Source organism: Neopelma chrysocephalum, unplaced genomic scaffold, assembly GCF_003984885.1.
Source record: "Neopelma chrysocephalum unplaced genomic scaffold, ASM398488v2 Primary Assembly neopelma1_42, whole genome shotgun sequence".
NCBI lineage: Eukaryota > Metazoa > Chordata > Aves > Passeriformes > Pipridae > Neopelma > Neopelma chrysocephalum.
Window position 1 is genome coordinate 7150131 of NW_020897700.1, and position 25193 is coordinate 7175323.

Sequence of the window (25193 nt, forward strand, 5' to 3'; positions counted from 1 at the left end):
GACGGCATATCCCTTTATTCTTCATCTAAAGTACTTACTGTCAGCATAGCATGGGTATAGCAGGAGATCCAAATTACAAGCCTCTATTTTTGTTATCTTTACCAGATACTTTTGAGAGATGCTCCTGTCCAACTTACAAGAGGTTATTGCAATTAACTAGCACTACATTTCTCCAGGCATTAAAAATTAAAGTTTAAATGAAAGTTTAAGCAACCTGCTGCCCTTACCTTTTGTTACTAAACCCAGCAATCAACCACAATATGGTCATGAATCTGAAAGGTAGGAAATTTCGTACTTCAAAAATATGAAATATTTGCAACTGTACAGAGCAGAAGTGTAGTTTGTTTCTAGCCCTTAACTATAATGCCCTTAAAGTGTTCCCCTTTTAGCCCTATCCAGGAATGCTGTTTTTAATGCAGTTTACTTTATGCAGCTCACTTTAAAGCAGTTTTCACAGAAGGAGAGTTTATTTGGCCCAGTGGCACTTGGATAAGGACTCAGCATAATTCCATTTGGGGTTCAGAAAGAAGATGAGATGCTAACTAAATCAATCAGCTGTGTCTGTTGTGGAAATCTATAAGGCCAGAGAATTCTGACATTAAACTTTCCAGACAGGTTTGTTCAAAGTGAACATTCCCAGGCTGAAATGGCCTGTATGCACTATTTGGAAATGTACTTAGGATTTATATACTGAAATGTTTTATCTGCTCTTCCTAACATAGAATGCTGCATGCTCATTTGGCTGATAGATTATAGTGGTGTATCTTACAGGAAATAATGATCCAATGTCTTCAGAAGTCAATTTGACTTTTGGAGGAAGGCCATGACTTTAACTTCCTTAGAGATAAATTGTTTAGTAAAAGAATATTTTACCTTCTGAGAATCTGTGAGTGCTTTAAAAATTTACTGTTACACTATCTCTCTCAGGCAAATAACTTTTTTCTGTAGTTTTCCCAAAATTGTATAAACCTCACCATTCAGGACCTACTCAGGCCCCTGCTTTCAGCTGATCCCAGCCACTTAGCAGTGCCACATCTCCTGGACTTTGTTAAGCAGGAATGATTGGTTGGGGCTTACTTTGAATGAGGGAGAACCACATTATAAGTATGTCTTGGTTGGTTATGGTTTACTATTTTTGAGAAGGAACTGCCATTTTTGTTGGGTGGGTTTTTTGGTTTTTTTTTTTGGCTGTGCTCTGAAAAATACACCTCCCCCGAAGAAAAGAAGAAAGCAAGGAAAAAGAAGAATAAGAGGAAGAAGAAAATGAAGGAAAAGAAGAAAAAAAGGAAAAAAAGAAAAATAAAACATAAAAAAAAAAAAAGGAAAGAGAAAAAGTGAAAAGAACACAAAAGGAGAGGAGAGTAGAGGAGAGGAGAGGAGAGGAGAGGAAGGGAAAACTATTCTAGTCTTAACGTGGCCGGAGAGAGTGGAAGATTCCCGTGCTCAGTCCCCTTGAAGCCACCCGGTTCTCCCAGCGGTTGTGCCCTGCCGCCCAGGAGCCGAGAGGCGCTGCTGCGGGGCGCCCGCAGCCGTGCGGGCGGCGGGAAAGCGCCGTCCCGCCGAGCCGAGCGGCCTTGCGGCGGCGGAGCCAGCGGGGCCTCCAAGCGCCGGCGGCAGGGGAGAGTCGGCTCGGCGCGGAGCCGGGCCGGGGCGGCGGGGCTGTGCCGGGCTCCTCTCCTCGCCTGCGGGCCGTGGCCCCTGTGCGCGGCAAAGCCGTGGCGGCGCGGAGAGGTGCGTGCTGCTCTTGCCGCCGCGCTCGACTGCAGCGGCCAAGGGAGGGAGGAGGTGGTGCTGCTGCGAGCAGGGTCCTAGGGGGACAGACAGAGTGCGAGAGAAGACGGAGAGAGAGAGGGGGAGGGAGGGAAAGAGAGAAGGAGGGAGGGAGGCGGGGGAAGGAAAGAGGGAGGGAAGGAATCGGCGATCCGGCGCAGCGTCCCCACTCTCTCTCCGCTGCTGCAACTCCTCAACTCTGCCCGTTCTTTGCCTGGACATGTCTTAAGAAAGTTGGATCTCTCCCTCCCTTTCGCCTTCTTTGTTTCTTCCCCCCTTTTATTTTATTTTATTTTATTTTTATTTTTCTTCTTCTTCTCCCTCTCCCCGTTTATTTTTCCTTCCCAGCCTTGTTGAAGTTTGGAGCGGCGGATGGGTCGGAGCCGACATGCCGCGCTGTGGCGGTGGGGCCGGGCGCCGCGCTGGCTGCGCGCCGGGGCCGCTCTGAGCGCCAGGGCCGCCGCGGGGCTCACGTTCTAGAGGCGTGTGGGCATCGGGGGCTCGCGCCGTCTCCAAAGGACAAAAAGGAAAGGGGAGGAGGAAGCGTGCAGAGATGAACTGAGCTGGAGCAGACTTTGTGAGAAGAGTGCCGAGTCCAGCTGGTCTGGTGAGTTCTTTGTTTAATGAGTTTATTATCAGCAGGGTGCTGAGAGGGATGATTCCCGTGAGAGTTCTGGTGCTCTAGTTCGTTGCGTTACGGAAAACAGCCGTGTTCTTCGATTCAACCTGTAGTTCGTAACTGTGTAGAGTGTGTATGTTTATGTATATATCAATATGTATATATACCCACATACCGACTGTATTCAAAGCTACGCGTACCTGGAGCTGAGAGCACTCCCAGCTATACCGCCCTTCACGGGGAGAGCGAGGCTCAGGTTTCCGGACCCGAAGCCCTGCAGCCGGAACAGGGCTCATCGCCGCGGGGCTAGGGGCTCGGCTCTGCTCTGCTCCGTTCGGGGGAGCCGGAGCTGGCTGCCGCGTCTGGGATCCGGGACTGGAAGCCGCGCCGTGCCCGACCGCCCGTGCGCTGTGACGCGGCGCCCCCTGCCCGCCCGTCGCAGAACTGCGCTGCCGCCGCCGCGGGGCAGCCGGTGCCCGGTAGCCGGGGGCTGCTGCGGCCGCCCTGGGAGGGAGCGCGGGCGCTACGGTTGCGGGCTAGTGACCCTGAGAACCCGCGCTTTCCGATGGGGTCGGTTCCCTCTGACCTACAGCCCCGGGAGAGTGAGGCTGTGGCTGCAGAAGGGCCCCTTGCGCCGCTGGTTGTATTTATTTATGTGGCTAGTAAAAGACGTGGCGGGGCTAATGCGCGGTAAATGCGCCCCCGCCGGCGCCACCCGTCTGCAACCCGACTTCGCCGTGAGCCCGTTGGGACGGGATTTCCCAGGCAAACGTTTGATCATTATTAAGTGTGATCACTTATTAATGAGCGGGGAATCCTTCAAGGACTGTTTCGGTATTAATCTTTAACACGGGGCTGGCAGGTTGACAGACATCCCTTCAGCATGACTCCGGCAGGGCGCTTTTCCGCCCGAGGTAGCCCGTACACCCTCCGCGGGCCGGGGAGCGGTCGCGCCCGCGCTCCCCCAGCTGTACTGGCCCCGCACTCGCTCTCCTCGCCGCTGTTTTTCCCGACGCCGGAGCAGGGCGCCGCTCCCTACAGCGGTGCCGGGGTGTCGCACTCGCTTTTGGCTTCTGTTGAGAGACCTCCTTCCCTCCGCCCAGCCGTTTAGCGGCGGCTCGCCCAGCCCGGCCCCAGGGTCCGAGGCGGTGAGGCGTGAGTCCAATCCCCCCGGCGCGGCCCGGGAGCCCGGCTGCTTGAGGGAAGGGGAGCGGCCGCCGAGGCGCTGCGGTCGCTGCTGGGCGCTCCTTGCTGCCATCGGTGCGGGACTGTCCCGGGCACTCGGTGCTCCTCGGACGGCAGAGGACAGCGTGTTCCCGCGGGCTCTGACGGCCTCCCTCGCCATCCCCGTAAGACATCCCCGACAGCAGCTTTCCGAAGTTTCTGAGTAGCCTCTCTGGGGGAAGATTTCGCCCCACACGAAGCCGCCCGCGTCCCTGGACCGGCACCCGCCTCCCTGCCGCCCCGTCGGGCTGAAGCGGGGCGAGCGCGGCTGAGGTTTAGGGGTTCCCCCCAACCCCGGGCCACCAGGAGGAACAGCCTGGGCTGTGGTTCGCCCTTCCCCCGCTCTCCTTCGCGTTTGGTCCGTCCACGGCGGGGTCGGGCCGGGGTGCAGAGGCTGCTGTCGCGCAGCGCCGCAGAAACGAGTTCCGGAGGGGCGGCCGTCCAGCGCCGCGGAGGAATCTGGCGGCGGGGGGCGCCGCGGCCCGCTGGGGGCGGGGAGGCACCGGCGAGGGGCGCTGGTGGCCGGCGAAGGAAGGGGGGAGTGGCGCGGCGGGCACCGTGCGGGGCTGGCCCCGGTCCGCCTCCCCGCCCCGCAGGCAGCGAGCCGGCGAGAGGTGAGACGCTGGGAAAGTTGGGAGAAGTTTTGGCCGTAGGGGAGGACGGGCGGGCGGGCAGCGCTGGCGCGGAGAGGGGCCGACCGGGCGGCACGGACCCCTCGGGAAGTTGCGGCTCAGAGGCGAGGGCGGGACGGCAGCGGGGCCTCCCGGAGGTGCTGTGCGAGCGGCCGCCCCGTGCTGCGGAGCCGGCGGGAGGCGGCTGCGGAGCGGCGCCGGCCCCCTCCCCCTGTCCCCGCCGGGCCGGGGTGGCCGCCGGGGGTCGTGGGCCCCGCCGCCTCGTTGCCCCCCCGCGGCTGGCGGCGGCCGGCCGGGCTGGAGCGGGGCCACGCTCCTCTGAGAGCCAGCAGGAGTGTAGCGGACAGGTTGCGCTTAAGTTGGGCAGAGGAAAACGGTGCTTTCCCCTGAGGCAAAGTGTCTGCGAAAGCGTCTGATGGGCCATTGCAAACTTCATACCCGGGTGAGCCGGCAGGGGCGGTTCGCGGCGAGCGAGAAGTACCTTGGGGTGAGTTTCTTCCTTTGTTCACACTTCAACACCGCCTTCCTCGCCGGAATTCTCCGAAAGGTAAAGGGCAGCGCCTGCCGGGACGCGACGTTTGGCAGCGGCTCCCCGGGAGGTCTTGGTTTGACCCTTCGGTCGGCTTCTGCTACTTTTCTTCCTCTTTAGGGCAGTTGAAACAGAACAAAGCTATGTTTGAAAGATGCACTTTTTAGTCTCTTGTGTCAATAAGTGACTCCGTGCCTTACTGCTGGTAGTATCCCCCTGTTGTAAACTTTTTTGTTTTTTGGAAACACATTAATGAGTTAAAAAAAATGCTGCCTTCTAGCAGCAGGTTTTCCTACGGTTTAAATACTTGCGTACAAGTTGCTCTAGGCAGTTGCATAGGAAATACTACCTTTATTATTTTACCACTTCTGCTGTCTCTCTGTAAAAGAAAAGAATGCTATGCGTTTCCCATTTGCTTTTCTAACCATGTGGAAATACTCAGCTATATAGTGAGTAAAATACCTTACTTTAACGCTGTAAACTATTTAATTTTTAAGTTTTTGATTTGTTCTGTGTGAAATCCGAAAATCTTGCTTTTAGGAGACTGGAAGGTGAGCTTTAGTAGTCACACCATTGGTAGGATAGTCGTTTTTTTTAACTTAGCATGGTAAAGAACTTTGTATGGCTAAGTTAACCTTGCTGTCAGTGCAAGTAAACAAGTGTAAATGCCTTTAAACTCTCAAAGATCTAGATTAATTTTAGATTTAGATTAATTTTATTTAAGTTTAAAAATGAATTCAAGATCAGTAAAACTATTTTTGTCATCACAAATTTTAAGAGGCCATCAAACTCATTCACAGAGATCGGAGGTCTGCTTTTCCTTGCATAGCTGGTGAGTTCAGTATTAGATACACTACTAAATAACTGACTACAGATAAATAGTCGAAATTCTCTGTGTGAATCTTTGTTTCATCTGGTTTCAGAATCTTTACCTGCTGTCTGAATACAGCTGCTGCATTTTCCTTTTAACAACAAAGATCTGGAAAGCATAAATCAAAGTATCTTGTGAGATTAACTCACAATGTGGGGAATACAAACATAAAACTTACTGGACTTCAGTCACAAGTTGAAATTATTATGTTAATCTCTGCGACAATGTACATTTTTTAAATTACTCACCAGCTTTGCTAAAGTAATGTTACCATACACTCTCATCATGTGTTAATTTTCTGAATACCAAAACAGACAGACGCCCTCCCTCAGAAATGCAAAATACACTGTTAATTTTTTTGATTGGAAGGTTAATCATGTTGAAACAGCTAAACCTGGTGATTTGTCTTTTTTTTTTTTTTGGTCAGACTACATAAATAATAGCTTTTAAACAATTGAAAAAGTAGTGTAACCGCAGTTAGTGCAGTTCACAGTCACCCGGTCTCTCATAGACTGCTACGGTAGGAATCCTGTCATGATGGTTTAGTTACTGCCAAAATAACTTTTCATAATGCATTTCTGTCAAATGGTATTAGTTGGATATGCTGATTAAAAATGACCTTTAAAGTAAATAGTTGATGTTTTGCTTAGTGGAGGCAGTGTTAATGACTTTACAAATCAAAGAAGCTGATGCATGTATGGGGTGAAACCCCCACTACATTTGTTAAAAGTTACTGAAAGATTTCAGTAAACAAGTGCAGTGGAAACAGTACTAAAGAACCTCTTTTAGTCCTCAGAATGTCCTAGAGTGTCCCTAAAGTGGTGTAATAGGCCATTCTCACAGAGTTTCATTCTTAAAATGAAAATTATGTAGCTTAGTCTTACAGTAGGTTCTTCTGGACTGAACTAGTAATCTTGCATGTAGAAAAAGGATAGCAAAGGGACTAAGACCCATTAGGGTATGTGGTCTGATTTAGGCTCTTTTTCTACTTTTCTTTAATTGCTGGGGGAATAAATCTCTCAATGTATGCTCCCCATTGACACATTATGTAGAAGAGAAGCTTGGTTTGGTCTTTTTTTTTTTTTTTGCTTGCTTGGCATTGAAATTGCTGTTTACTAAATTCTGTATTTTATGCCTAAAACTTTCAAATCTCAAACTATAAAATTTTAAGTCTAGATGCTGTAATGTTCTTGCTAGGATAAGCAGTCTTTTAGATGACTGCTATCTTATCCAGTCATCTTAATTTGTAAGTTATCAGTTGGAGCTCTGCTAGGTCCAAGATTATATTTATTCTTATCCCTTTAATGTGAAGATACATTGTACTTGTAAGCTGTATTAGTATTTTTTCCTAGGTACAAATATGTTAACGTTTTGATGTGTTAATAATTATGTTAACGTTGTAAGGAAGTATTAAAACTGTCTTATGTATCCCAGTGTCAAATATGCATATAAATAAAAATGACCTGTATATATATACATTAAAAATAGCTGAATAATAATTTCCAAATAGGAAATCAAAGTTTGTTTGAAAGTGGGTTTTCAGAATAATGCAGTGTGCACTTTGTATAACTTAGAGCTATGATGTTTTGTTAAGCAAACGGTTGCCTTTTGTTTTGGAAATGGAATCAGAAAATCCTAAACTTGTCATACTCCAAAGTAAATAAAAAATTTAGGAGTTTAAAGTGTAGCCTTTGACTAAAATGTTTCTGAAATTCAGTCGTTCCAGCACCCTGTAATGAGCAATCTGAGTTTATATCTAACACATTATCACTTTATCTTAACACTTTCAAACTTTCTTCTAGTAGTTAGCTGTCCTTACAACTGGCATTGTTTAATACTTTAGATATTTACCAAGACTATATCATGTTGACTTTTGGGTAGTCCTAGATCAACAGATTTACTTTCTAGTAGCTTTGTAAATTATGACAAGATGGAAACAGTGTCACATAAGATAAATGACTAACTTGTTTTTACCTACCATGGTTAACTGTTCAGTTGAGAGATGCTTTTAAGTTCTTGACTGTGATTCAGCAAGTCTTAGGAGTTGCTGCTGAGGAGTGGATTCTCTTACTCGTGGTTGTGTCACTGTTTGTAATAAGGTGCATGTTGCCAGTTCTGAGCAGACTCCACTTGAAGCTGTTACAGAAGAGCAGCAAAAAGTGCTCAAGGTATTATTGCGCAAAAAAATATTTACAATCATAGTAAAACCTACACGTGTTCAACTTTGAATATTAATGAAAAGTTTGGATACCTTAAAGGAGTCTAATGCATCTTCGTATGGTACACCAGTGTCTAATGTGCCTGAGATGTGAGGAGCAAATGATAAAAGGTACAAATAGATACAATGTTTCACATAATAAATATACCACTTCAGATAGCCTGTTGCCAAACATAAGTATAGGCGATGACTTAGCAGGTGCCATAACATCAGAAAGAGGTTTTGGACTTCAGCATAACTCATTATTATTATTAGCGGTAGTAGTAATAATAAGTGCTAGTGTAGAAAAGAGGGAAAGATCTGATCAGATCAGCATAAGGGCTGATCACTGAGTAGACTTTGATAAGAGACAACTTCAAAAAATCCAGCAAGATGGAGGAAAAAACGCTGGTTTTGTTGATTGCTTAAAAATGATGTAATAATTTCTTAACCTGGCCAGTTAGACTTTTAGCCTAGTCTAAAGACAGCGTAAATTGCTCAGAGTTTTGGAAGTATTGATATCAGTTATTTATTACAGGGATTTGGTTGTGTGTGAGAGTTTGTTTTGTTTGGGGTTATTTTGGTTTTAAGCAAATACTTGTTAACTTGGCAGTATGTTAGGGGATAATGCCCTGGAGAACCAAGTGTCTCTGTATTCCCAGGACATGTCATAGCCTGGGAAGAAAAGTAGATAGGGGAGGAATAATATTGTTAACCCATTGAAGTGATTATTGTTCCAACCTCACACTCGCTTGCCCTCTAAATCTTTCCTTCATCTAGTGTTAAGACCTTGTAAATATTGGTTCCAGCTAGTGACTTGCTTTTAAAAGCTTTTATGCTTTTTATTATTTGCTTATTCGCTTTTTATTGTTTTCTATATTTATAGGTTAAATCCTGTGACTTCATTGCTAGATTTGGAAAACAGACACACTTTTTTTTTTCTCTTTCCAAAAGGATCCTCCTTTTCGTTACTCCTCTCCAATACTTTCTATAGTTTGTGTGGATCTGAGTCTTAAATTGTTCTCAAAATCATTTACTGAGTAATGGCTGTGACTGAATTCCTTCTTCTGAGGTTTTGGAGTGAATGGTTGACACAAGCAGAGTAATTTGCTTTAATGTTTTCTAGTGGGCAGAGGCAGTCCAAGGAGTGTCAGCCAATGTGATCTTTCATGTATCTACCTGAGTAGGTAGGAAGTAGGGAAAGGAGAAATTCCTGTAAGAGAAAATGTGAGTGGAGGAAGGAAACAACATAATGTGATACTATTTTAGCTGAGATGAACAGAATTAGTGTGAGAATAGGCACTGAGGAGAAGCAAAGAATAGGGTAAGGGCAAACCAGGGCTAAAGTGTAGGGGAAAGAAAAGTCAGGAACAAAGAAAGAAAGGGTAAAGTGAGTAATTAGAATGACTTGTATAGCAGACTGTCCAGAGAAGAAAATGCAAAAGGAGAGGTAAGGGAAAAATATTTAGGATAAATAGGGAAAGGTGAAAAAAATGAATTTGTATTACTTAATCAAAGTAGTCAAGACAATGTTAGATTGCTTTCCGTTTGCTGGAAAGAAATTTTGCCCCCAGGATCTTGTTGAAAGCTTGGGCTTATTGAGGGAGCCTTCTGAAGCTTTGATTTGTTATCTTGTGAGATTTGGGGGGTGAATTACAGAGTATGCTGAGTTGGAAGGGACCCACAAGGATCATCAAGTCTGACTTCTGGCCCTGCACAGGACCATCCCCAAGAGTCACACCAGGTGCCTGAGAGTATCATCCAAACGCCTCTTGACTAAGATGAAAAAAGTGGTTCCAGTTGTTTTGTTCCTGAGGCTTCTACCTTTCTTCCTGCTGCAATCTTGCCTGGATTTAGATAGTGGAAGTGTTACACTGACTTTGTCAAAAGGGAAAGCCAATGAGGGTATGCCTCCCAGTCTGTCTTGCTGTTCTAGGCTCTTTCCCTGTCATTTCTGGAGTGTGTTGGAGAAACATGATTTAAATGTTCCTCTAGTTATTTTGATAGTTTCCTGTTCTCATAGCTCTTGATACTAATTTGTTTCAGATCTGTTCTGAACAGAGGAGGATAAAGGAATATGTCTCATTTTTTGGCTTTGCAACTTTGTGGTGCTTGATAAAATTTTTTTTTTCAATTATAAGCAATTACAAGGGTGTTCAAAGCTGGAGAGAATACAATATAGAATTATTCTCTGTTTATGATTTTTATAATTCTTGGAACAGGTGCACATAGGATATCATAAAGAATTCATGGTAATTTCAAGCCAACTTTTGCAGTTTACTTCCACATAGTTGGACATCAGCAGTTTTACAGTCTGAGTGAAAGGAGAGAGGAGAATTTTCTATTAGAAGTCAGTGTCATGTGGGAAGTAGAGAACCAGAGTGAATGTTCACCACTCTAGATTAGTTCATATCTAGTTTGCTCGCTTATAGCTGACTGCACTGGCATATTTCTTCTAGCATGTTGCTTCATGGAGTTGTTTATTTGAACTAAACTATTAACCGTTGTGTCATGTTAGTAATTCCTAGACTTTTGATCTCAGGGATTCTTGGCATTTTTTAGGAGTTTTAATTTATCTGCATTTCTATTACTGTAAATAATTTTGAAACTACTTGTATATTATCTAGATGTGTAGCTTCTAGTTTTCTTTCAAGCATGGATTCTGAACTAAGCATCATTTATTTGATAAATATTTGAACAGTCATAAGTCTTACCACATCTCTTTCTCGTTTCAGGGTTTCTTTTTAATTGCTGCCATGGGAAGATACTTGACTATGCTGTTGCTGCTGATGCTGCTGGTGCAGCATTTTGAAAACTGTGAAGGAAATCAAAGGCTGCATCATGCTTCACCAATGCAATTTACCCAAGTAGAGTATAATGCCACTGTGTATGAGAATTCTGCAGCCAAGACTTATGTTGGGCATCCAGTAAAAATGGGCATTTACATTACAAATCCATTATGGGACCTAAGATACAAAATTATTTCTGGTGACAATGAGAACTTGTTCAAAGCTGAAGAATATGTTCTTGGAAACTTTTGTTTTTTGAGAATACGGACCAAGGGAGGAAACACAGCTATCCTTAACAGAGAGGTGAGAGACCATTATATGCTGACTGTTAAAGCAGTTGAAAAAAATACAAATGCTGAAACGCGGACGAAGGTCAGGATACAGGTACTGGATACAAATGACTTGCGGCCTTTGTTTTCTCCAACCTCTTACAGTGTTTCATTGCCTGAAAACACAGCAATAAGGACCAGCATCGCAAGAGTCAGTGCAACAGATGCAGATATAGGAACAAATGGAGAGTTCTACTATAGCTTTAAAGAAAGAACAGATGTGTTTGCTATACATCCAACTAGTGGAGTGGTAGTTCTAACTGGTAGACTTGACTACTCGGACACTAAGCGTTATGAGATGGAAATTCTTGCAGTGGACCGTGGGCTGAAGCTGTATGGTAGCAGTGGCATAAGCAGTATGGCAAAACTAACTGTTCATGTGGAGCAAGCAAACGAATATGCCCCTGTTATTACAGCTGTTACACTGACTCCATCAGAATCGGACAAAGATCCAACGTATGCAATTGTAACCGTAGAGGACAATGATCAGGGTTCAAATGGGGAAATAGCATCATTAAATATTGTTGCAGGAGATGCACTCCAACAGTTCAAAACAGTGAGGTCTGTTCCAGGAGGTAAAGAATACAGAATAAAAGCCATTGGTCACATTGACTGGGAGAGTCACCCTTTTGGATATAACCTTACCCTTCAAGCTAAAGATAAAGGGAATCCCCCACAGTTTTCTTCTGTAAAAGTTGTTCATGTGACATCACCACAATTTAAGTCTGGTCCTGTCAGATTTGAAAAAGAGATATATAGAGCTGAAATAAGTGAATTTGCCCCTCCAAACACACCTGTGATAATGGTGAAAGCTGTGCCTAGTTACCCACACTTAAGATATGTGTTTAAAAACACACTGGGAAAAGTAAAATTCAATTTAAACACTCACACTGGTCTCATTACCACGTTAGAACCCATAAAAGCACAGTATGCATCCCATTTTGAACTTGAAGTTGTGACAAGTGACAGAAGAGCTTCTGCAAAAGTGTTGATTAAGGTACTAGGCATGAATAGCAATCCTCCCGAATTTACTCAAACATCCTATAAAGCCTCCTTTGATGAAAATGTGCCAATAGGTACAAGCATCATGAGAGTAAGTGCAAAAGACCCTGATGAGGGGGAAAATGGTTATGTGACCTATAGCATTGCAAACCTAAATCCTTTGCCATTTGTGATTAACCATTTCAGCGGGATTATTAGTACTTCAGAAGACTTGGATTATGAGTTGATGCCAAGGGTTTACAGTTTAAGGATTCGAGCTTCCGACTGGGGTATACCATATCGTCGAGAAGTTGAAGTTCCTGTTACTATTATTTTAAATAACTTGAATGACAATATACCTCTCTTTGAGAAAATAAATTGTGAGGGAGTAATCCCCAGGGATCTTGGTGTTGGAGAACAAATAACAACTGTATCTGCTATTGATGCTGATGAGCTCCAGTTAGTGAGATACCAAATTGAATCTGGAAATGAACTGGATATATTTAGCCTAAATCCAAATTCTGGAGTACTTTCACTCAAACAGTCACTAATAGATGGCATAGGTGCTAAAATGTCTTTTTACAGTTTGAAAATTACAGCTACAGATGGAGAGAACTTTGCAAAACCATTGTATATCAACATAACTGTAGCTAATAGCCACAAACCAGTCAACTTGCAATGCGAAGAAACTGGTGTTGCCAAAATGCTTGCAGAGAAGCTCTTACAAGCAAATAAATTGCACAGTCGTGGAGAAGTTGAGGATGTTTTCTTTGATACTCACTCTGTCAATCTGCATGCACCTCAGTTTAGAAGTACTCTCCCTAGTAGCATTGAGATAAGAGAAGACCAACCTGTGGGCTCCAGCTTAATACTTATGAATGCTACTGATGTTGATACTGGCTTCAATGGAAAGCTAGTGTACGTTATTTCTGGAGGTAATGAAGACAGTAGTTTCATTGTTGATATGGAAAGAGGAGTGCTGAAAATTTTATCTCCCCTTGATCGAGAAGTAAAAAATCAATATACTCTCAATATTACTGTCTATGATCTTGGAATACCACAGAAGTCTGCCTGGGCCCTTTTAAATATAAAAATTTTGGATGCTAATGACAACCCACCGGAGTTCCTTCAAGACAGTTATTTTGTTGAAGTAAGTGAAAACAAAGAGCTAAACAGTGAAATAATTCAAATCGAAGCTACTGATAAAGATTTGGGGGCTAATGGAGAAGTGAAATATTCTCTTCTTACAGATACAGACAAGTTTACTATTAATGCTGTGACAGGAGTTGTGAAAGTTGTAGGCGTTCTGGATCGCGAGGAACAGCACGTCTATTTCTTGAAAGTAGAGGCCAGGGACCAACCTACTGAAGAACCTCAATTATTTTCAACAGTTATTTTGAAAGTGTCTGTAGAAGATGTTAATGACAATCCTCCTAAGTTTATTCCTTCAAATTATCATGTTAAAATTCGAGAAGATCTTCCTGAGGGAACTATTATTACGTGGCTAGAAGCCTACGATCCTGATTTAGGCCAGTCAAGTCAAGTACGATACAGTCTTTTGGACAGTGGAGATGGCACCTTTGATGTTGACAAACTAAGTGGAGCAATACGTATTGTGCAAAGACTGGATTATGAAAAGACACAACTGTATAATTTGACTGTGCGGGCCAAGGACAAAGGAAAACCCATTTCACTATCCTCTACCTGTTACGTTGAGGTTGAGATAGTTGATGTGAATGAAAACTTGCACCCTCCACGGTTCTCCATATTTGCAGAGAAAGGCTTTATAAAAGAAGATGCCCCTATTGGCTCCTCAGTAATGACTGTATCTGCTTATGATGAAGATGCAGGACGAGATGGGGAGATAAGATATTCCATCAGAGATGGATCTGGTTTAGGAGTTTTTCGAATAGATGAAGAAAAAGGTAAGGTAACTTATTTTATGTGCTGAATAAAATCGTACGCTAGGAAAGAGATAAGAAAAGCAGCATTGTCACAGTTGACATATGTGTTCTTGTTAAAACAAAAAGATGTCACCAAAACTGTGTATAGTTCTGTCTGCCACTTTAGTGAAATTATATTTATACATTTGATAGGTGATTTTTCCACTGTCCTCATTTCCATCCAGCCTACCTAAAGCCACACTTAGGCCTTAAAATGTATGCTACCTAACAAAAGTAAGAATGCTATTGATATAAAATGAAGGTTTGCCTCATGCGGACACTATTGTCTTGTGGATCATATGACTGCTTTTTAATCCTAAGTGGCATATCTTTTGCTTCATTTACTGGAGGTATGCATGGGTGTGATATTGCCATGCATACTGGTTTTGTTAGTTATCTTTCAGAGTTGTTATAGGTGCCCAACTGGAAGTTAGTAAGCAGTGCCTTCTTCACCAAAAGGCTTCTGCCAAAGAAAGCATAGATGCAGCCTCAAAAACACCTCATATAAGTGAAGCAGGCTGAACTGTTGGTTTAATTCAGTAATAATGCATAAATTGATGAGCAACTGCAAGAATTTTTCCAGTTATGTATTCAGAAAAATAAAATTTTTTTTTCAATAAAATTCTAGTGCTGACTTTGAACCATTTTGGTTGGACATCTATGTAGCTACCCATTCATTCATATCTTTGATAAAGATAGAACATTGATATTGTGCTGTTATCTAAGATTCTTGAAATAAATTGAGGAGGAATTTGGTGCAAAATTTGGCTACAGGTTACATGTAGGTAAATGATGACATATGTGATTGATGTCTTACAGAAAAAAAGACTTGTAACTGAGAATAAAAGATGGCAATCATATAGGATTCATCCTATAGCCATTCTGTGTGTTCTGTATGCTTCCTGTAATTGTGAATGTGGGTAATACAGACTCAGGAAGTCACTTTACTCTTCAGGGTTTAGGTGAACAAACTGTTACTGACAAGATTTTTTTCTTCTTTTTCGTGTGGCTAAAAAACCAGTTCTAGAGGTTGAAATGTAGCATTGCTTCTCTTAACTTTGCTTTTAACAAAGTTCATAGTTAAGGTTGTGGAATGAATTTTCTAAAACTGGAGAATTTAATACTTTCCAAGACTTAGTCGTTTCACTTCTAGGCATCTGGTATGTGTGCAGAATATTAATTTGTGTATCATTATGCTTTTGTTTTGACATAAGTATATTCAAGTTCACTGTGTGTTATAGTATCTTAGAAGTGACTGGTTGTCCTATAGAATGAGTCAGAGTTTGGCAATTAATTATCCAAGTGATAGATAACAGTAGTGAGAATGAAAGAGTAAAGAAATATTTTTATTTTGACTCTAATCTGATTTGTACCTATTTATGGGTATGTGGACAGGTATGTGTATTTTTGTGATGCTACTGCCATGGCAGAATTAGTTGTCTGCATGTGTGTCTCTTTACTCTTTTAGCACAAGGCTAGTTTGCTTGACTGACGAATTGGTGTGAGTTTAAGAATGTTGCTTTTTATCTGCTGGGTTGCTAGTTTTTAATCTTAGTGAACAAATTCCACTTATGACATTGGAGTGGGGAAGAGTGTGTATTTATATTTGGTACATGTGTCTTTTCCATCAAATGGTGATCTAAAGGAGCATGGGAAAGAACATGAGTATCGACATTGTAGCAAGTGTAGCTTGAATTTTGTACTGACACCTTTTTTTTTTTTTTGTAAAAAGCCATCAGAATTGTTACTGAAGGCACTCTTTATACTGCAGTGTCTGAGTATTTGTCATGTTTTTCAAAATGGACTGGCATTGATACAGGAAGCAAACTGATAATTAGCCAAGAAAGCACATTAAAGAATTTGTGAAAGAGGAGATCTGTCAAGCAACTTGCTGACTTTTTCAGCTTGCTGTAGGCCTCTTCTGACTTTAACCTTGAGCTATGTCTCATCCTGCTCTCTTTGAAAAGCATCATACTAGACTTTCAGTTCAAAGATGGATAAACCAGATTGAAGAAGTTATTTTGAGTCAACACTGAAGTATTCAGTAGCTAAGGGGAATCCTTTTATCCCTTGCTTATAAGGAATTAACGAAAACAATCACATTTACAGAAAGACTAGGTGATCATGATGATAGAAGCATCAAATAGCTAGTTCCATGCATTGAACTTTTGTTGACTTTCAAATTGTCTTTTCCATGTTAATTTTTTTTTGAAAATTTACAGTTCAAGAGGTAGGAAATTATATTAGTGTTTGATATTTGTACTTGTAATTCTGGAATTTTTGCAAGAGAATTTAATATATCTTTGCCTCTATGTCTTGAGTACTGTTTTCTGAGACTTACCTGTGTTTTAGGTCAGTGGGTTTTCATAAGTTCTGTTTTCTGCAGTTGTGTCCAAACCATTCAAAGTAAATCTCTTAACAGGGAGCCCTAAACACTAATACTCAGGAGTTGCTTTGATTACTTAGTTTCCTGACTGCTCTGATGCTTTTCAAGAAGACACAGAAAAGTGTATTAGGGTGAATTTGGTAGTCAGTTATATTTTAGCTTTCATGTAAGTATTCTTTAGCTTGAGAAGGCAATAATGGTCAGGAAAGGAGGAGAGCAGGATGATAGAAGTCTATAAAATGGCAGTAGTTTCTCTACCACCTATATCACTGTCTGTTTTTTGCAATGCAAGAAATAGGGCACCCATGGCTACCAGGTTTTAAGGGAAGTATTTTTCCTTTCCTAAGCTAAAAGTGTAATAAAGTCATGAAACTAACTTCCTCAGGAAGTTATAGAGACTGAAAGTGTGACTAAAGAAAATAAATGGTACTAGTGAGATTATTTTGAAGTTCAGCTTCATGCTATCTCCAGCTTATAAATTGTTAACTGGAACCCAAGTGGGTAAGGGAGGGAAGATCGGAGGTCAGCACTCAATATATGATTCAGAAGTATAACAGTGCACTGTGACTGTTACTGTACAGAGATAAAATTAAAATTACATAATAAACTGAGATTTTGGGAGTATTATAACAGGATGAGAGGAAAAATGTTAAAATGAGATTTCTGTGTTGTGAATTTATACAACAAAGCAATTGTTTATCCTGTAGTATGTGTTCAGGAGAACTTGGAATTTAAGATAGCTTTTATGTGTGAGCTAGACTGAAGTCTGTAAATTGAGATGATCACTTGGCTATATAAATTGCCTACTAAAGCAGCTGTAAAATATTTTCTCAAAGAATTGGATAAGGAGTTGAGCAGATTGGTATGTATTAATAATATAATGCATTGTATTGATGCAGATCCCAGTGTGCCACAAAAAAACCTCATGCACCATCTAAATCCCATTACCACTGAGCAATAAAAGTGAGATAAATCATTTCAATACCATGCTGCTACTTCCATTTAGAAAAACTCCAAGGAATGAGAAGCAATTGATGGAGGAGAACCTAAAGGAGAAGCTTTGTGCGACTAAGGCAGTATTGAAACTTCCTTCCTTGTCCTAGTTTTCATTCCAGAGGGCAAGAAGGGAAAAAAAGAATGTCTTCCTGTTTAGTTTTTGATTGACAAATATGAGGATGGAGTATTTCCATTAAATATTTAACTCCTCAAAGATTAAAAGAAAGATGAAAGCTCTAGTCTGTAAAAACGGTATTGGAAAGAACTCATAGTACTTCTTCCAGTTGTATAGGTAGGCTGAACAGTGTCGCTGGCTGGATGTGACACTATCATGGGAGCAGCAGTGTGTTGTTAGCAAATTTCCATGCTAATTTTCAGCTGTACAAATAAGAACTGCTACTAGTTTTGCTCAGTATCTGGCCTTCTCTGAAGAATTTTTGCCAAGCAGATTGTTCTATTCCTTGAGGTGTCAGGACTTCTAGCTTGTTTTTGAGAGCTCATTTTTATCTTTTTTCAAGGTTGTTTTCTTCTGGTTTTGGTTTTCTTTCTAGTGCTCAAAATTTAGATAGCTGAGAGAGACAGCAGACTCTGGGTGTGTAGATGCCATGGGTCATTTAGCCTAAGAAAGGTCTTGTTGATAGAAGATGGGGGTCCATCCTGGAAGCTGATGTTCATAAATGAAGGAAAGTTTAAGTAATGAATTCCATGATGTCCTGTTGTGTCTAACCAGCTGGGTACTAGAGCAGTTGCATTTAAAACCCTTGTACATGCAGATGCTGGGTGTTACATGTAGTCCAGGCCCAATAAGGTTTCAAACCACAGTGAATTTTATAAACATATTGTTATCAGAGACTTAACAGCTAGTTCAACTTGGAAGGCTACCAGCAGGTGTTTTCTAAAATTCTGCAATTGAGGATATTTCCCAGCACATAAACTAGTTCAAGAATGGTGTTAAGAATGATGTGGCAGTCTGAACCTCATGCATGATAACCTTTTTACTTGTGTTTAATTCAGTGATATAGTTATCCGTTACCAGGAACCTTACTGTTTGTTCATTAACCTTAGTTTAAGTTATTAGGCCATAAGTGTTACAGAATAACACTAATTCTGCTTTAACAATAAGAACAAAGTTTAAGGTAATTAATTTGCTGACTTAAAAAATGTAAGTATGACTATGCTTTTATTACAACAAAAGATCTGTCTAGACTGATATGCTGCCTCCAGTAGCATAGGCAGGGCACACACATACTTCCTTCTAACACTTTCCCAGTTTCTGGTTATTTTCTGTTTGGGGAGTTGTTGAGTCTCATGAGGTTTATAACATTTAGCAATTTTCAACGTAATTTTCAAGTGTAACCTTGCTACTGTGATAAGGAAAGATGATTTGTTTTGGTAAAGAATGTTAAAGGAGCACGTAAAAAAAGTGTTAATGGAGGCATGTGGAAGAAAATTAATTTTATTGCACTATCTCTGTGTGCATAAAATACTGTAAATACAACTTAATGGCTATAAGGTGCTATTTTTAATGTTATCAGAACTATTTCCAGCTGGGAAGATAGTAATTCATTAAGGAGAATGAATAGGATTTTAACTATGTAAAGCAAAGTACTGAATTATACTCTTAAAAGAAACAGAGCATGGCTAACATGAAATAAATATGTTAACATTTCTTTGTAGTGTTCGTGTAATTACATTAATTTAAATGCAGGATATTATTAACATATGAGGGATAGCTTCAGGTTCTGTTTCTTCAGTGACCTTTGGCTTTTGAGCTTTTCAAATCATTCCACCACTAAGAGTCCTTGAGTTTTAATATGAAGACAGGCAGTAGCAAACTTTAAATACTGTGATTGTCAGTGGAGTAGAACACTTAATTGGATAGCTATTAAACCAGCACCGTTGTCTGGAACAGAAATCAACTGGCCTGCATCTGTGCCAAAGAGCCTCATACCTTTAGGCAGGGTGGCAGCACCAAGTTTGTTGGGAATGCTGTCTGCTGCAATTTGACTCCTAACTGTGCCCCGGTGTTCTTTCAAAAAGCGGTAGCTGGCACAAGCCAAAAGCAGTTTAACAGTATACAGAATCAAGTTCCAATGCCCAGGAACGTTTTCTGTCTGTCTGTTTGTTGTACAGATACAGTCATAAACCACTTGAAGATAGGGGAGGCCTTTTTAATCAAAACTGAAATGAGTATGATTTGGTTTTAAGTTAATTGTAGTTAAGCAGCCTACAAATATGGGACTTTCTTCACACTTTTTCAGTGAATGATGCATCTTGAAGTTGCTCCTTCCACATACTTTTTATATAAGCCTTTTTATATAAGTCATGGATATAAACACCAGAATATAAAAAAACTTAGTTTCTCTCAGTTTAAAATAAAAAAAAAAAAAGAAAAAACCCACCAAGAAGTTCTTAATAATTTCCATTTTACTCCTATACAATGTCCATGTTACATGTTGACTTAGTGCTGTGTATATTCTGAGTCCTTGCAGATCCATCAGATACATTATAGGTCACTGAAAACTATTAACAGAAAGAAAATGTTGAGCAAATCTTTTTGTAAGAAAGCTATTAAGCATTAAATTAAAAATTGTAATCAGGTAGTCAGGAAAGAATATTCCAGGTGGGTTTAATATGATTGATTAAATCTTAGAGTATCTTCACGTCAGAACCTAAGGTTGTTTACAGAAGTTGTGACAATGACATTTCCTGCTTGGCTTCTGTCTAGAGATGCAGTCACATTGCCATGTAGGTTTTGCAATTAAAATTCTTTATTTGAGTATTTTGGCCAGTTAAAAATGAGAAGTAAATAGGAAGAAGACCTTCATAGAACAGGGTCTTCTCATAGGATTTTCTTCTTGCAAACACAGTAGTCCTTCCCACTACTTTTGAAAAGAGAGAGGTGGATTAGGAGGTTTTCTATTTCTGCAGAATGCTAAATGGTTGCTGCTTTTTGCACAATAATTTTTTTCCCTAGCTAGTTCAGGTACAGTCATGAGTGAAGATCAGAGCACAGACTAATCTTCCAGGTGTCTAATTAGCTTTTCAGGCAAGTTTTTTTTCATCCTACCCTGAATTCTGTACTGCTGCATTACATTGTACTGAAGTTAATGATTTGCCATGTAGCTATAGCAGCTAACTTCCTTCAGTGGCTGAAGCATAAATGTACTAGAGTAAGAATTTAAGATTATTCTGATATGGTTTGGGAAAAAAAAAACCAAACCAAAAAACAAGCCAAAAAGCCCCAACCCAAACTAAAAAAAAAAAACCAACAAACAAAAATAACCCCCAAAAACCATACAAACAAAAAACCAAAAATCAGCAAGCTCAAAACAAAAAAAAGAACCCAAGCAAAAAATCCAAAACAAAAATAAAAGCCCTCACAAGGGATTGCTAGGTTCTATAAATTCCAAGTTGGAATTAAATTCTTAAGCCTGTAAGTGTTAATTTGGAAGGTTGATCGTTTAAATGAGGGATTGTATCGGTAGTTCAGTTAGCAGTTGAGAGCTAAAACCTGATTCTAATATATGCTGGAGATTTGAAAGACGTTGTAGTCAGCAGACAATTTTTCTTAACCAAAGGACTTACGCAGATTATTTTGGGATTCTGGAGCTGTCTGGTCAGTTGTCACACTGATACACTGACATCTGGAACAGAATTTCAGGTCAAAATCTGGAATTCCAACACAAACTGGTAAATTCAGTATTTCTTTGGGAAATAATACAAGGGCTATTTGTTTGGGTATTGTATAATTCAAGCTCTTGAAAAGATTGAAGTAATGCTTTCCAAGTTTGAGAGGCATTTTTTGTGTGTATCAGGATAAAAGTGTATGTTGGGATGGTTTTTTTTTTGTGTTTTGAGAAATGTTGGAAACGTATCTGTTCAAGAAATTTTAGTTATCTATGCTAAATAATAGTAAAAAATACAGCTGTTCTTATTCTGGAAACATGAAGTATTTTAGGTCAGAGATGCAAAAATATTATTCCCCTAGCTTTCTCTGTGAGAAGAGCTTATTGAAAGTAACACAGTATATTAAAAAAAAAGGGGGGGGGAGGGACAAGTAAAGATTACTTAAGTAGTTAAGTGCTCTGGAAAGATATTTTAACGCTGATATATGTTAAATATTTTTTCTAGTGGTGTATTTATTTTGTACTTTGCCTGGACATTCCCTCCTTTCAGTTTTGAATTGAGAAAGGTGAGCAGCATGAGAACAACTTCACTTGACTGGGAGATAAGATCTACACATTTCAACTCTCCTACTGGCACTCTTGTGAATCCTTTGGGGAAGAGTCCTTATCAAGCTTCTCCAGTGCCACCAGAAGAAAGGTTTTGTTGAGACAATAAATAGTAAAGCCACTTAAAGTACCATGTCCAACCAAACACAGTAACCTGTTTTTTAAAGCATTTATCCCATGTTTTTATGACTTCTCTTCCCAACCATAAATTTCAGCGATAGTCAAGCATGCAGTACATGGAGCACAGCTGAAATACTAGCTTAGTCTGCAAGATGGGAAAGAAAACTATATGTGTGGGACATTTAAATTGAGGAGGCATATTTGTGGTTGTTAATTACAGGTATTAAAAAACTTGAGTAGACTATTTGTAAAAAAGGATATTATTTTCTGCTTTCTAGTTAAGGGTATCCAGTGGGTTTCCATGTGTTCAGTATGACATTGAAAAGCAGAGTGAAGTTGACTGAGATGATGATCTGTATGGTCTCATTCTGGTTTTATGGTGTTTTTCTTCAGTGGCATAAAGGCAAACTCATGCCATTGTGCAATAAAAAATTAGTTATGTTTTAAAAAAAGTAACCGTGCCTAAATTGAGTAGTATTTTGAGTTTAAAAACATTAGTGTAAAATTTCATGCAACTAAAATATATTTTCCGCCAATTTGTTATGGTTTTAAAAATGAGGCATTTGGCACATAGGCTCTCTTTTAGGAGACAGTACAAATAGTTGTAACAGCAGCTTACTAATAATGACTCTTAGTTTCCTAGATCTCCTGTAGTATTAGGAGAGGTTTAAAAACTTTTTTTTTTTTAAGCATTATAGACCCAGTTCAGCAAAATTTGTGTCTGTTTAAAGAAATGAAGGTAGAGCCAGGCACCCACTATCCATCTGACTGAGGACAAGTCCTACATTTGCTGCTATCCACAGAAAGCAGTCCAGAAAGCATTTTCCTAGGAGATAACTAACTTCTGGGTGTGAGTTATTTCGCTTGATTGCTGGTACCATAGACTGGCTGCCTGACACCTGAATTTAGTCAAGTGCATGTGAGTACTTGAGTTCAGAAGAGGTTACCTGGTTAACCTGGCAGGGACCATCTGGTCTTGACTGCAGTTTGCAGCTTTGTACTACTGTACTGAGGGTGTGATTATATTCAGTCCAAGGTCTGGAATTAATGGTGCCACTGGGTTAACCTGCGGTATGATGCTGTTACATTCATGTTTCTTTTCGGGTGCATCAAACTAAGCCTGGCATTTAGAACTAATGTTGAGTTTCAGTTTGGCAGAGGTTAAGGAGGCCTGGGTTTGGACCAAGGTCCTGAGCAGCCTGGAGCTAGGGAATTTTCTTTCTTAGGCTAGAAGGAAACTATGTAATTTGCATTTGTGATGGTGATAACTTCCAAAGTGCTATTAGGTTGTTAATGTAGCTTTTAGAATGTGTCTTTTGAAAAAAAGTGAATTAGTTTTAGACAAACATCATCTTATGTTTTCTGTTGGCAGGGGGATCTTCCAAGGCAGTTTTAGAGTTTTCTTAGGTATCCTGCTGAGTAAAGCATCACCTTAGCTGCCAAGTAGAGATGCCATTCAAAAGCTGGGGCTCCTCTCCTCTGTTGCAGGCATGCTGAAAGTAAGGGATTGTTTTGTTGTGAAAGGTGTTGATTGGGTTACAACTTGGTTTGATGAAAAGGGAGCTGCCTGGGGGCTGTGTCTCTGTAGGAAATGAACTGAGCTGAGCCACATGCGGTCTGAAAGATTACCTTATAAACAGCAATCAGTTCAGGCAACAGAATACGTATTAAGGGCCTATTAACTTGCTTGTGTCTCTCTTTGACTTGAAAAGTACTTGAGAGAAGAGGAATAATAAAAGGGAAGGGTTGCCTAAAGCTTTGGAAGGTGCATCTTGCTATATCACTGTTGGTACATCTGTTGAATTGAGGATTTATTTCCTACTAAGCATCTGCTGAGCTTTTGAAGTACATATTAAGGTCAAAGGAAATGATTGCATAATGTTTATTCTTTTCTTTGAAGATTTTAGACTTTATTCATACAGCATTTGGACATATTTAACAAAGGACAAACCTACATGAGTATTTGGCAAACTTCCACAATTTATTACATGCAGTAGTTGCAGCTTTAGAACTTGGATTTAAAAATACTTTGGGCTTTGCTGAAACTATGTTTTGCAGGTCCATTTTATAATCTGTGTATCATTCTTATTACATCTGTGACTTTATTATGCTGGACATCTGAACGTGACCAAAAATGAATTTTCAATTCATCACTCTCCATGTGGCTCAAGAAAAAAAAATCTCTAGCATTCCAGTGCCATCAGACAGCATTTTTTGGGAAAACAGAACTGTGTGAAGAATCTAGCAACAGGACTGCAACAGATAATTTCTTTATTCAGTAATGAGATTTCCCCAAATTCCTTGTGTTCTATCCATGCTTCTATTTAATTTTAAAGTATCTCTGGTAAAGGACAGTCAATATCTTCATGGTTCTTATAAGTAGTTGCATAATTTTGATAGGCATTAGGGTTAAAGAGCGAACTGCTGAGCTAGTGCATAAAAATTGACTTGACCTACCAGTAGTGGTGGTCGTTAATAGCTCTTTCAGCTCAGAGTTCTGTGTCTTTGCAGACTTGTCTGTGTGGTATCACTGATACCAGAACTGAATATCTGCCTATATGACAGGGCAGGTTAGGCACAGAAAATGCAGTAATTGCATTTCTTTGTTGCCTAATCTTCTACCTAGAAGAATCCCCACTGACATGATTTGCTTCCAAAATCTGCGTGTTTCTTAAATCAGTCATTTTGGGTGTTTATACAAAAGGCAACTTTTTATTTTGCCGATGCAAAGAGCTTGAAACCACCTCTATACACAAGAAAGTGATCCTGCATTTTGGTTTTGAGATTGCTGATCATAGCGTGCTTATTCGTATTTTGTACAGGACTTAAGGATGAAAAGATTATTATATTAAAATTTCAAAATGCAAGAAGCATAATTATAGAATAGCCTTCTGATTTTAATGGTACTGGTAATGTACATGAGCATTACAGAACTGCTCCAGTCGTGTGGTTAAAAAAATGAAGACATGTAACATAATGTGCTGAAAGTGAATACAGAGGGAATGAATAATGTGATAAAAATGAATACAGACTTCTCATATGCGTTGCCTGTAGTCCTTGTCATATTTACGAGGGAGAGGGAGTTTGGTAGTTCAGCTTGAAAGACTTTCAGTGCAAAGAAGTTTATAATGGAATTATGGATTATGGAATTATGTATGTGATCTTTCATGTTAGTTGATACCTTGTCCCCTCCATTTCTCCAAAGCTGTGAGAGTGACACCCTTAGCTCTTTCTTAGGGAAAACATCTTCATTAAAAAATATTTATATTTTTTAATCCCTCTCCCCCCTTTGCCTGTAGATTTGCCATGACAGGGTATATCCTGTCTTTATGAAAATTAGAGATTGCTGTCTAATGATAAGGGTTTAATCTGCAACGAATCAGACATGTGGAAACTTCTGTCTGTGGAATTTTCTGTTTGATCTGAGAGGAATGCCCTTGCTGTGCCCTTCCTGTAATGAAAGCAAGGTAGAGGGAATCAAAGTGATTCTAGATAAGATTGGAATGTGTGCATTGGTTATGCCTCTATTATATTTGCTGTTGCGATTCTGGTTGTTATGTGTTATTTTATTA

General features: G+C 40.6%; 1 protein-coding gene across 9 annotated transcripts in view; it reads left to right on the forward strand.

Moving 5' to 3' along the window:
- Positions 1-2193: 2193 nt before the first annotated feature.
- Positions 2194-25193, forward strand: part of FAT1 (FAT atypical cadherin 1) — a 107645-nt gene continuing 84645 nt past the window's right edge. For 6 of the 9 annotated variants that reach the window (XM_027676536.1, XM_027676537.1, XM_027676542.1 and 3 more), the window contains exons 1-2: positions 4618-4732; positions 10578-13866. In XM_027676536.1, coding sequence (XP_027532337.1) covers positions 4661-4732; positions 10578-13866 — 3361 coding nt within the window. In that variant the 5' untranslated portion in view covers positions 4618-4660. Of the gene's footprint in view, positions 2378-4206; positions 4228-4616; positions 4733-10577; positions 13867-25193 lie in introns of those variants that run through there. The other 3 variants (XM_027676540.1, XM_027676541.1, XR_003533171.1) reach the window with 3 other exon arrangements.